At 35.5% G+C, this 12,421-nt stretch overlaps 3 protein-coding genes across 3 annotated transcripts; all 3 read left to right on the plus strand.

The window, feature by feature from the left end:
- Window positions 1–323: 323 nt before the first annotated feature.
- Window positions 324–2,907, plus strand: LOC116133123 (ankyrin repeat domain-containing protein EMB506, chloroplastic-like). The gene is made up of 7 exons (XM_031418802.1): window positions 324–723; window positions 1,364–1,443; window positions 1,696–1,794; window positions 1,888–1,986; window positions 2,073–2,171; window positions 2,259–2,357; window positions 2,624–2,907. Exons 1-7 carry the CDS (start codon window positions 324–326, stop codon window positions 2,726–2,728), a joined length of 981 nt encoding a protein of 326 aa, XP_031274662.1. The 3' UTR covers window positions 2,729–2,907.
- Window positions 2,908–4,187: 1,280 nt separating this feature from the next.
- On the plus strand, window positions 4,188–6,190 carry LOC116133041 (ankyrin repeat domain-containing protein EMB506, chloroplastic-like). Its single transcript, XM_031418703.1, has 7 exons — window positions 4,188–4,203; window positions 4,463–4,542; window positions 4,795–4,893; window positions 4,987–5,085; window positions 5,172–5,270; window positions 5,358–5,456; window positions 5,723–6,190. Exons 1-7 carry the CDS (start codon window positions 4,188–4,190, stop codon window positions 5,825–5,827), a joined length of 597 nt encoding a protein of 198 aa, XP_031274563.1. The 3' UTR covers window positions 5,828–6,190.
- A 3,383-nt stretch (window positions 6,191–9,573) lies between these two features.
- On the plus strand, window positions 9,574–12,191 carry LOC116133042 (uncharacterized protein Mb2253c-like). Its single transcript, XM_031418704.1, has 8 exons — window positions 9,574–9,633; window positions 9,865–9,951; window positions 10,178–10,270; window positions 10,358–10,501; window positions 10,841–10,948; window positions 11,502–11,553; window positions 11,664–11,713; window positions 11,808–12,191. The coding sequence occupies exons 1-8, from the start codon at window positions 9,574–9,576 to the stop codon at window positions 11,814–11,816; spliced, it is 603 nt and encodes a 200-aa protein (XP_031274564.1). The 3' UTR covers window positions 11,817–12,191.
- The last annotated feature ends 230 nt before the right edge of the window (window positions 12,192–12,421 follow it).

Genomic DNA, 12,421 nt, shown 5'->3' on the forward strand with positions numbered 1-12,421 from the left:
GTGAGGCTATTCAGCAGATAAGTGGGGGCATTTAGCATAACTCATTACAAAACTACTTCCTTCTTCAATCCTGAAACTTACCTTTGAGTGTTTGCTAGAACATAACATAACAAAAGCTAACTGCTTCACAACTGGTAAGAGTCTATCTCTTGTTGTTTCTCACTTTTTTCAGTTGTTGGGTGCTTTAGTTTTGACTCTTTTATGTGCTTTGTAATTTCTATCTAAATTGTCTTTTTTTAAAGGGAAGTTGTTGGAGTCGAGTTGAGTTTAATGAAATGAAATAAGTTATTTTGTATTGAACAGGTGAAGAGTAAGGGGTGAAAATGGAAACTTTAGCTGTAAAGAAGTGTTTTTCACATGGGTTATCTGGCGTTGTTGCTGTTACTGTGCCTGCTCCAAGTTTTTGCTTCTTTGGGACCAATATGTGCAAGGTTTCGGGAAGTTTAAGAAAAGGAAGTGTCGGGTTGACTGTGAGTGGGGAAATTTTGACGAAGGTAAGAACTTTTGTTGTGGGGTCAAACCAAGTTTCTTCCTTGCAGACTCAAATGGGGGTTTGGGAGGAGCCTGATAATGGGAGTGATAGTGATGAGGAGGAGGAGGAGGAAATGGAAGAAAATGATTTGGATTTTGAGAGTGATTGGGAGGAAGAGAGAAATGGCGTTGATGCTGCTATGAGGGGTGATGAGTCTGCAACAAATCAGTATGAAGAGGAACTTGTGAAAGGTTTTTGTTTTTGGTCTCCCTTCTTATGCTTTGTATTTTTTGATGTCTGTTGTGTCTTGGTGTTCGTGTTCGTTGTTTTAAAAATGGAATTGGGTGTTGTGCTGTGTTTGTGAGCTCATGAAAATCTAGAGAGTTTAGAGGAAAAAATGACTGAAAACAACATTGCTTGTGTATTTTTTATTTTTTTTTCAATTATTAATTTTGCTTGGGCTGATTATTCATATACTAATGGCTCATGATTGCATGAAAGGAATTTGCACACATTATAAAGACCATGTTCTTTAATGTGAAATGAAATGATATATAACATTTTCAATGTAAGTAAAAAAGCATGCAAGAAATCTCAGCAAACTATTCATAGAGTATATTTTATAAAGCAAACTACCTTTTCTTGTTGTTCTTGAGTCTTTTGAGGTTTATTTCACTTTGCTACCCAGCCTGGTACCTTAAGCTGTTTTTGTTTTCTTTCTTCCTATTACTATTTTCTTAATCTGCACTGGTTCTTCTGAAATAAGTTTTGGATATGCTTCACATTCTCAAATACGTGTAATTTTTTTATTCTGCACATTCTTATGATTTTGTATTTTCTCTGTGCTTCAGTAAATATCAAATTATTGTATTTGTGTTCTTTGTTTTGCAGAGGTTGAACAGCTTATGACACCAGAAGAAAGAGCAACTTTGCAACAAAATACCACTCCTAACCTGGGAAAAATTTCAACTGTAAATTATGATTACTTTATGCAGTTTCTCTGTGATTTAGATTTAAACATTTTCTTTTCTTTAATTGACCAATAACAGCAGTCTCCTGCTTTTTATAATTTACTCTTCTTACCGGGAGTATTCATTGAACTATATTCCTCTTTGTTAGAGAATATTTTGAAGGCATTAAACAGCAATTTACCGTTGATGTAGAGACTGATACATATTTTTTAAAATTTCTTATTACTAAGTTCTTCTACCTCCATTGTGCAGGGAAAATGGAATCTGCTGCATACGTTTGCACTATCAGGGCAGATACATTTTATGGACAAGCTACTTGACAATGGCCTTGGTATTGATACTATTGACAAGGTACGTCTACAACTTATATCTGGTAGATTTTCTTTCTTTTTCCCTTATTCGTTTTTGCTTTTAGCCAAAATCTTAGTTAATATGGTGAAACAGGATGGTTTCACTGCTCTTCACAAGGCAATTATTGGTAAAAAGGAGCCTGTAATTAGTCATCTTTTAAGAAAAGGTGCAAACCCACATGTGAAAGATCGGGTGAGAATAACGTTCTCTTCATACAAAATCCACTTGGGTCAAGGTTGAATAAAGAGTTATAGGTTGTATGTTTATCTTGACGCCAGGATGGTGCTACTCCACTTCATTATGCAGTTCAAGTTGGTGCCATGCAAACTGTGAAGTTATTGATCAAATACGGGGTTGATGTCAATGTTGCAGATAATGTGAGTGTAATTCTTAGATTTCCCTGGCCCTATATTCTGCTTTCCAAGTCATAAATTTCCTAGCTCATTTACAATCCTACCTTACAGGAGGGATGGACTCCATTGCATATTGCCATACAAAGTAGGAACAGAGACATTGCAAAAGTTTTGTTGATCAATGGTGCTGATAAGACGAGAAAAACCATGGTAAAGTTTGCAGAACGATATGTTTCACTGAAAAGTTTCAATTGTTCCAATTTTCCTTTTTTCCCATTTCTTAATTTTGTATCATTGAATTATATGGAGGAAGAACTGGTTTTAGATCTGTTTAACAAAGTAATCTACTGATTTACCTACCTTTCTTTATAGTTGCCGAACATTGTTCTGTGCTCTTGATAGCCTGATTTCACTACTTGACAGTTTACCTATATGTTACTAGTTGAATTTAACATTGTTGGTTCATTGTGTTTCAGGATGGGAAAACAGCTCTTGACATGAGCTTATGTTATGGAAAGACTTTCAAGTCTTATGACCTTGCCAAACTACTGAAAATTTTACCACTTGACAGAGACCTATAATTTACGGTCAACACCGAGAATCACTCAACTTCAAAATGGAGCTTGCTGCTAAACCAAATTCTCTACTGCTTGGCGCAAGCCTATGCCTATGTCGCATTTCAAGATGGCGCAAGCCTATGTTCAACCATGCGATTCGTTGTCAGCTAATTCATCTCAACCATCATTGGAGTCGGGACACCAAAATGTATAGATTATCGTGAGCTTAGTGAATGTAGTAGCAGATTGGTGAAATGCAGAAACATCTGAAATTTTGTTAAACTACTAATGGAAGCTAGCTTTAATGCTTAATGGGCTTAGGCACTGTTTCCAGTTCCCAAAAATGTAGTCAATGGTGCATTTGTTTCTCTATTTTTACTCTATCATTTTCAAAAGAATAATACTACACATACATCATTTCCATACAACATTATTCAATTATTTTTAAACCCCCTAAATTTGTTAATTTAAGTAAACATCCCTAAAAAAAAAGTTTAAAAATTGATAAAAACACTTTCACCCACACGCATTTGCCAGATTTTGGTCATCATCGTTGAAAGGTGGCCAAAATATTGTATAATGATGTACTATCGGTTGGATCTGGTTGATAGTGCGTCGATATAACATTTTTTGGCCAGATCCATCGTGAATCTGGTCGTAAAAAGTCAGATCTATGATCAGATATTTGGTCGTTGACGACCAAACGCGGCTAGATTTAGTTGTCAATGGTTAGATCTAACTGTAGATCTGGTCTTTTTCGACCAAATCCAAGATGGATCTGGTTGGAAAAAGTCATCTCGGCGCACGATCAGTTAAATCCAGTCGGTCGTGCGCCGATATGGCGACTCTGGCCATCCTCCGACGGTGGTGGCTGGCTGTCGGTATTTAATGGGTGGGTGGGGGTGTTTTTATAATTTTTAATGTTTTTATTAAAGGATGTTTAGTAAATTAACAAACTTAGGGGATGTTTTTGTTAGTTTCAAATTCTACCTCGTTATTATCATCTAATTCTTACTTTTTAAAAAATATTATCTAAAATATTAAAGGCTTCTTGGTTGCATTTTGGGAATACTACTTTTAGTATTCCAAAAAAAGTTAAACAGTAAAATACCCAAAAATTCACAATATTATTCAACTTTATTTAAACCCCCTAAATTTGTTAATTTAATTAAATACCCCTAAATTTTTTTTAAAAAATTACAAAAACACCCCAATAATCCACATTTACCAGATTCCGGCCACCACTGCCAGAAAATGGCCGGAATCTGGTAAGATGGCGCACTACCGGCTGAATCTGGCTGGTAGTGCACCGATCTAGCCTTTTTCGGCCAGATCCACGGTGGATCTAGATAGAAAATGCCAGATCTAAGGCCAAAGATCTGGCCGTTGACGGCCAAATCTTTGGCCGTAACCAGTCGATAACGACGATCAACAAATTTGTTGGCCGTCGTTGAATAGCAAATACGGCCAGATCTGGCCATCAATGGCCAGATGTAGCGGTAGATCTAGCCTTTGCTGGCTAGATCCACCGTGGATCTGGCCGGAAAAGGCCATATCGGGTACCTTAAGCTGTTTTTGTTTTCTTTCTTCCTATTACTATTTTCTTAATCTGCACTGGTTCTTCTGAAATAAGTTTTGGATATGCTTCACATTCTCAAATACGTGTAATTTTTTTATTCTGCACATTCTTATGATTTTGTATTTTCTCTGTGCTTCAGTAAATATCAAATTATTGTATTTGTGTTCTTTGTTTTGCAGAGGTTGAACAGCTTATGACACCAGAAGAAAGAGCAACTTTGCAACAAAATACCACTCCTAACCTGGGAAAAATTTCAACTGTAAATTATGATTACTTTATGCAGTTTCTCTGTGATTTAGATTTAAACATTTTCTTTTCTTTAATTGACCAATAACAGCAGTCTCCTGCTTTTTATAATTTACTCTTCTTACCGGGAGTATTCATTGAACTATATTCCTCTTTGTTAGAGAATATTTTGAAGGCATTAAACAGCAATTTACCGTTGATGTAGAGACTGATACATATTTTTTAAAATTTCTTATTACTAAGTTCTTCTACCTCCATTGTGCAGGGAAAATGGAATCTGCTGCATACGTTTGCACTATCAGGGCAGATACATTTTATGGACAAGCTACTTGACAATGGCCTTGGTATTGATACTATTGACAAGGTACGTCTACAACTTATATCTGGTAGATTTTCTTTCTTTTTCCCTTATTCGTTTTTGCTTTTAGCCAAAATCTTAGTTAATATGGTGAAACAGGATGGTTTCACTGCTCTTCACAAGGCAATTATTGGTAAAAAGGAGCCTGTAATTAGTCATCTTTTAAGAAAAGGTGCAAACCCACATGTGAAAGATCGGGTGAGAATAACGTTCTCTTCATACAAAATCCACTTGGGTCAAGGTTGAATAAAGAGTTATAGGTTGTATGTTTATCTTGACGCCAGGATGGTGCTACTCCACTTCATTATGCAGTTCAAGTTGGTGCCATGCAAACTGTGAAGTTATTGATCAAATACGGGGTTGATGTCAATGTTGCAGATAATGTGAGTGTAATTCTTAGATTTCCCTGGCCCTATATTCTGCTTTCCAAGTCATAAATTTCCTAGCTCATTTACAATCCTACCTTACAGGAGGGATGGACTCCATTGCATATTGCCATACAAAGTAGGAACAGAGACATTGCAAAAGTTTTGTTGATCAATGGTGCTGATAAGACGAGAAAAACCATGGTAAAGTTTGCAGAACGATATGTTTCACTGAAAAGTTTCAATTGTTCCAATTTTCCTTTTTTCCCATTTCTTAATTTTGTATCATTGAATTATATGGAGGAAGAACTGGTTTTAGATCTGTTTAACAAAGTAATCTACTGATTTACTTACCTTTCGTTATAGTTGCTGAACATTGTTCTGTGCTCTTGATAGCCTGATTTCACTACTTGACAGTTTACCTATATGTTACTAGTTGAATTTAACATTGTTGGTTCATTGTGTTTCAGGATGGGAAAACAGCTCTTGACATGAGCTTATGTTATGGAAAGACTTTCAAGTCTTATGACCTTGCCAAACTACTGAAAATTTTACCACTTGAAAGAGACCTATAATTTACGGTCAACACCGAGAATCACTCAACTTCAAAATGGAGCTTGCTGCTAAACCAAATTCTCTACTGCTTGGCACAAGCCTATGCCTATGTCGCATGTCAAGATGGCGCAACCGCGCAAGCCTATGTTCAACCATGCGATTCGTTGTCAGCTAATTCATCTCAACCATCATTGGAGTGGGGACACCCAAAATGTATAGATTATCATAGCCTAGTGAATGTAGTAGCAGATTGGTGAAATACAGAAACATTCAAGAAACATCTGAAATTTTGTTAAACTACTAATGGAAGCTAGCTTTATTGCCTAATGGGCTTAGGCACTGTTCCCAGTTCCCAAAAATGTAGTCAATTTAGTGCCAGTGTTTCCCTATTTTTGTTCTATCTTATTCTTATAGTTTTCAAAATGCATATTTGTTCCCTATTATGAAAATACTATTATATTTTATTTAAATATTTTAAGCCCCCTTAACTTTGTTAATTTAACTAAACACTCCCTAAAAAAAATTTAGAAATTGACAAAAACATTCCCACCTACTTGTAGTTGTCAGATTCCGGTGGCCAGAATCTGGTATGACTTTTTTTGGTCAGATCTACCGTGGATCTGGTCGTAAAAGGTCAGATCTACAATCAAAGATATGGCTGTTTGACGGCTAGATCTTTGATCGTAACTAGTTGTCAACGACAGTCATATCTTTAGTCGTCGTTGACAACCAAACGTGACCAGATCTGGTTGTCAATGGCTAGATTTAGCTGTAGATCTGGTTGGAAAATATCATCTCAACGCACGACTTGTCAGATCCAGCCGGTTGTGTGTCGATACGATGACTTTGGCCACCCTCCAACGATGGTAGCTGATTATCAGTATTTAATGGGTGGATGTGAGTGTTTTTGTAATTTTTAATATTTTTATTACAAAGGTGTTTAGTAAATTAATAAACATAAAGAGTATTTTTATTAATTTTTAAATCCTACATCGTTATTACCATCAAACCTTTACTTTTTCAAAAACAAACACACATTAAGAGCAAGTTCCTCATTTTAAGTTCAATTCTCTAATATGTTAGCCATTACCAATTAACTCAGAACTTTTCTCTTATTTTTCTCATGTTTGCCCCAAAAATCTTGACAGATTATCACATTAGCAAAACATTCATCAATTTTTTTTTTTTTTTTTCCCGTTTTATGCCATTTTTTTAGTCCATTAACATTAATGATTCAATATTTTAATTATAAGTAACAATACTCATGCTTATGTAAATATCTTAATAATCACAGAATACAGTAGGTGGGGATATTTATACAATCAAATGATTGTTGTTATAATTAGGAAAATATTATAGATGCTACACACTGAACTCTCCATCCTAGGCATGGCAATGGGGCAGGACGGGACAGGGATCTCATTCACCCATCCCTACCCTAAAAATCATTCCCCACCCCGGCCCCATCCCTTCCCCACCCTAAAGGGGAATGTTGGAGGCCCGTCCCGCCCCATTAATTTTATATAAACATAAATTAATTTGAGTATTACCAAACACAATAGTTAATTCTCGTCCATATGACAAACGCTTAAATTAATCATTTAAACATAATTAATTATACATAAATATGGGTCAGGGTTTGTTCTTATTCAATTGTTTAGGGTGAGAGAAATTAGAAAAATATGGGTTTATATAGGTAGGATAATTGTGTAATTAGGTGAAATATAGGGGAATTAGTGAAAGTTAAATATATATATATCTATATATATAATATATTTTTTTTTTTTTTAAATTTATATATATCGGGGCGGACCGGGGGAAAGCATCACCCCTCCTGGCCCATCCCGAGAGGGATTTAAACACCCCCCACCCTCGCCCTTATCCCCAAAAAACTAGGGCTTCTCCGCCCCATATAGGTGGGGCGGGACAGATCCCCGAAATCCCGAGGAATATGTCATACCTACTCCATCCCGACTAACATGAGTGTAGTCTTACCCAATTAGGAAATTATTTGTAAGTTATGTTCAATAGTTATCAATTTAGTATAATTAAAAGAGAAAAAAAGTCTTTTTGTAATAATTTTTTTTTTCGGATTTTATTTTCTTCTGAATATCAAAAACAGCCCATTGTCTCGTCTTGTCAGTCACTCTCGTTCACTTCACTCAGACGCAACTTTCTTCTGAAACAGGTCTGGTGGGTTCTCTCTCTCTTTCTTTTTTTTTTTTTTGGCTTTTCCTAAACTTAAATTTTGTTCTTTTTTTCTTCTCTTTTGGGTTCTTATTATTTACAGTCGTTGCTGGTATCATCTTCGTTTCATACTTTGGTGTGTGTAGTGTTGTTCATCAATGGGGGATGAAAAGATGCTTTTTATGTTGTGGAAGGGAGACATTGTTGCATATACAAAAGCTTAGCGATTGCCAACTCCAACTGGACTTTCTGTAACTTTTTTTCACTCCCTCACATTACCTTACTAACCATGTTCCTATGATTACCCATCTGATTCTGGTTTCTGGTCGTTTTATTCTGTGAAATTGACCCTTTCTGCGTGCAAGTTCTGTAATATGAGTGAAGTTATTCTTGAATGGGAAATTTACATTCTTTGCTCTGTTTATGTCATAAATTCAAGTTCTTTGTGTCAAAGGTTAGTTGTGGCCTTTTCTTGGAACTGGAGGTATAGGCCTATGCTTTGCCCTTTGTTTAGTTAGATGCGAAAACCTACTTTAGAGTTTAATTCTCCTTTTTGTTGCGAGTAATTGTATCTCCATGGATTCATGTTCCATTACCAAAAACAAACTGCTTTTTTCTTTGTTTTTGGCTGTCATATGGTGCCTGTGCTAGAAAGTTTGAATCTTGGAAGTCCTTTTTCTTGTATTTCTAAAGTTGTTGTCGCGTTTCTTCATCATTTATTTGCTGTGGAGTCTATGATATGTCTCTTTCTCTTTAAGGTGTGCGATCCTTCTGTACCTGTGTTTAAAGGTCATGGTTTACCTAAGGAGGCCGGGAGTACCTGGCCTCACACGGGCTTCAGAATGCAATGTATACGTTGGTGCCAGTGACGTTAAAGATGATCTTTTTGGGAAACTTGTTCCTTGCCCATTTCAGGTTGGGGTTATTGACCCTGTATTGTATTTTCTTAATTTGAAAAGAATTCATTGTAAAGGTGAAGTCCCTCTGTTAGGCAAAGGGAATTTATCATTTGTTTGCTGGCTTGAACTTTTGCATACTCTGCAATTGTTCCAAAATTGTTTGAACTTTATTTTCATTGTCTGAGCCTTTCTAAAGTTTTGACATTCTCTAAAATACTTCTTGCTAAAACTGCATTGAACCACCTATTTATGTATATTGGCATAGTATATTAAGACTAAATTCTATGAGTTTCTCTCTTCATATTGATTATTTTGCTGATTTTGCTTTGTTCCAGGAACCAGCGTCTTTTGGTGGGAATACATCTGATGAGGTTTCTTCTCCAAGAGGATGCGCATGTACTTACACTAGATCATGCTGTGATGCTTAAACTGATAATCAATGCATATTAGAATTTTAGTTTGACAACATTTTTGCATATTGTGTTATATGCATAATATGAACAATGGTGCTAAATTGAGGAAAATATTATCTTTCTTTAATATGATACTTCCAATGGTCGGAATTCAGTAAATCAGTTTCGAAATCAGGACATGTTAGGTTACTGTAGAAAATTTGATGCTTTAACTATATTTTTTATGTGATTGCCTTATTAATCAGAATCAACTGAAATCTTGGGATTATGGTGACCACACCTTCACTCAGTACACAAGTTCTGTCCTTGTTTTGTTTTGTAACCTTGGTAAATGGTGTTTGCAAAGTGGTCTCGATAGGCTGTATTAAGACTTGATTATGCTTTAACTATATTTTTTATGTGATGCCTTATTAATCAGAATCAACTGAATCTTGGATATTGGTGACCACACCTTCACTCGTACACAAGTTCTGTCCTTGTTATGTTTTGTAACCTGGATAATGGTGTTTGCAAAGTGTCTCGATAAGAGCTGATATAGACTTGATTTGCTTTTGTAAGAATTGTATACCTGATTTGACTTTTTTGTTTTGTGGGATCTTGGATACATTTCAACACCCTCTAAATCAAGCAAATTCTTCTAATTGTGTGAGTTACTGCTTTGATTCTTCATCTATATTTGTGATCCATGTGAGCTATCCACCCCCACCAACCCGCCCAACCCAAAAAAAAAAGTGCAATGATTATTCTTTGTTGATACCTGATTCTTTCTCATGCCAAAATATGACATGTTTAATACTCTGGTTACTTAATGGCATAGTTTTTAGTTTTCGTTGACTTAATGGGCAAGAAGATAATATTTGTTTATGTCCAGTGCTCCTGTGTTCTTAAGTTTGATGGTGCCTCGAAAGGAAATCCTGGACTAGCTGGTGCGGGAGCAGTTTTGCGTGCTGAAGATGGCAGTATGGTGTGTAATTACTCTGATTGGATGTTCAGCTTCTAGGTTGTTGTATCTTTATAAGACCTAACTCTCTCTTACCCTGAATTTTGGTAGGTCTGCAGACTTCGAGAAGGAGTTGGCATTGCAACCAATAATGTTGCTGAATATCGAGCTGTGCTTTTAGGATTGAAATATGCTCTTAAGAAAGGGTTCAAAAACATTCGTGTCCAGGGGGATTCTAAGCTTGTTTGTATGCAGGTATTTAATTTTATCATCCTTAAATTTAATTGTAGAAATGGTACATAAGAGAAGGTTATGTTAGTGCAAGTTTATTCAAATTTGCAGAAAAAAGAAAAAGGACTAGTGAAATTATGAAGGAAAAGTGAAATCTTGATACAAAATGCCTTGCAAGAGGTCAAATTTCTTGCATGCTCTTTATGTGAATATGTGTTGACAGCTTCTGTTGAAGTAATATGGTCATTATTTATCACTTTCTTTTTTCTTGATGAACATCATTGCCTTCTTTCTAATTACTTGAGGATTTTTCTCTGTTCTGGTAATTAGTTCTTATTTTAATGAGAATTCATCATGGAATAGATTCAGGGACTATGGAAAGTCAATAACCCGAATTTGGCTGGCTTGTGTAAAGAGGCAAAGGAGCTCAAGGATAAGTTTCGGTCATTTCAGATCAGTCATGTTTTGAGGGTACATTCTGATAATTACTTTTCTAGGTTATAGCTCTGTTTTCTTGTTATATTTGTGTTCATCTTCTCTGAAATTTGGTTTGTGATTATCATTTATTGAAAATTCATTTTTCCCCATGGCTATGAGTTTTCTAATCCATGACAAAGTAGCCAGCTATAATAGTTTTTGTTTTCTTCTGATTGTGAGGTCATTACTGGCTTGTGTTATATGCTGAGTTGCTATCATAATTTTTTCATTTTAAACGTGCAAATAAGCCTTAAAAATGGAGTATATTGGATTTGATAAATTTTGAGTGATATTGACAATTAATCGTTATTCATATTAATTCTTTGGTTTAGATATTACTCTGTATTCAATCATGATTATGACTCATAGATGCAATGTAAAATATGTTTGAGATTTTATTGTTTACACAGGCAATTTCAAGCATATGTTAGTGAGTGCATTCTTTACATTCTTCCTTTATCTGAATTTTATTGTTGTTGTTTGTGTCTGTATTTAGTTTTTGCTCTCAGAACCATTTTGTCTGACATATTAATATTCATTTTCCAAGGAATACAATTCTGAAGCTGATGCTCAAGCTAACCTGGGTGTACACCTCCTAGGTGAGGGCCTTCTCTCTCAACTGAAGTTTTTAACTATTTATGGCTTTGAAGGTTTATAATGTTTCACATCTTAGCTTAAGTTTTAACAATTGAGTCCAATGCTTATGCAGATGGTCAAATTGAAGAGGATATTACAATGGGGAGTGCAAGTACCAGAAAGGCAAGCTACTATGTTTCTATGCTGAAAAGAAAAATTTGGTAGATGTGTTTGGACTTGCCATCACTGACACCATTATGTTTATGTTCTTTTCCAGGTGAAATGAATGAAGTAGATAAAATTCCAAGATGTTCAAGGAGTATTGGAACAAATACTGTAGTTAGCGGTCATGGTTTAAGCTTATGCATTCTCTTCAAGCAGCCAGTTGTGCTGTTGGAATTTCCAGCTTAATGGGAATTAATTTTGGGGCTCGACTTTTGTTTCTCTGGGCGGCTGGATGTTTAACTAAGTCTTCTATGAATGACATGTAAATCCTCAGAAGAATTCTTCTTATGTAACCATGATAATACACAAATGTGCATAACTGCATATTGACACCAACTCCAGAGACCTTCAGTTGCAATTTCTAGACAGCACCTTCATTTGCAATGTAGCTCATGCTTTTCATTTACACCTTATTGAAATATATTTTCATAGTGTTCATCTGATTCTGGTTGTATTTTGGTTGAAAAGTATTTAGATAGTATTACAGGGAATTGTTAAGATGCCGCCATACCGTACAATTAGTTTTACCCTTTTCATTTCTTCCTTTTTTTTAACCAAGAAGTCTTTATTAGTTTATGCATATTTTGGAAGAGCTTAATGCAGTCGAGGGAAAGTGGGACATTAGCGTAACAACCCACTACCATAGTTTCTCATTTGAATTTGAAT

This window comes from Pistacia vera, unplaced genomic scaffold, assembly GCF_008641045.1.
Source record: "Pistacia vera cultivar Batoury unplaced genomic scaffold, PisVer_v2 Contig265, whole genome shotgun sequence".
Taxonomy (NCBI): Eukaryota; Viridiplantae; Streptophyta; class Magnoliopsida; order Sapindales; family Anacardiaceae; genus Pistacia; species Pistacia vera.

Bases quoted from the DNA above. Each gene is read 5' to 3' on its own strand.
- LOC116133041 (XM_031418703.1), top strand. The intron at 5,086-5,171 runs GTGAGAATAACG...TCTTGACGCCAG, and splicing joins ACCCACATGTGAAAGATCGG to GATGGTGCTACTCCACTTCA. The intron at 5,271-5,357 runs GTGAGTGTAATT...CCTACCTTACAG, and splicing joins ATGTCAATGTTGCAGATAAT to GAGGGATGGACTCCATTGCA.
- LOC116133123 (XM_031418802.1), top strand. From the start codon at position 324: ATGGAAACTTTAGCTGTAAAGAAGTGTTTTTCACATGGGTTATCTGGC. The intron at 1,444-1,695 runs GTAAATTATGAT...TCCATTGTGCAG, and splicing joins ACCTGGGAAAAATTTCAACT to GGAAAATGGAATCTGCTGCA. The intron at 1,987-2,072 runs GTGAGAATAACG...TCTTGACGCCAG, and splicing joins ACCCACATGTGAAAGATCGG to GATGGTGCTACTCCACTTCA.
- LOC116133042 (XM_031418704.1), top strand. From the start codon at position 9,574: ATGGTGACCACACCTTCACTCAGTACACAAGTTCTGTCCTTGTTTTGT. The intron at 10,271-10,357 runs GTGTGTAATTAC...GAATTTTGGTAG, and splicing joins GTGCTGAAGATGGCAGTATG to GTCTGCAGACTTCGAGAAGG. The intron at 11,554-11,663 runs GTGAGGGCCTTC...ATGCTTATGCAG, and splicing joins CCTGGGTGTACACCTCCTAG to ATGGTCAAATTGAAGAGGAT.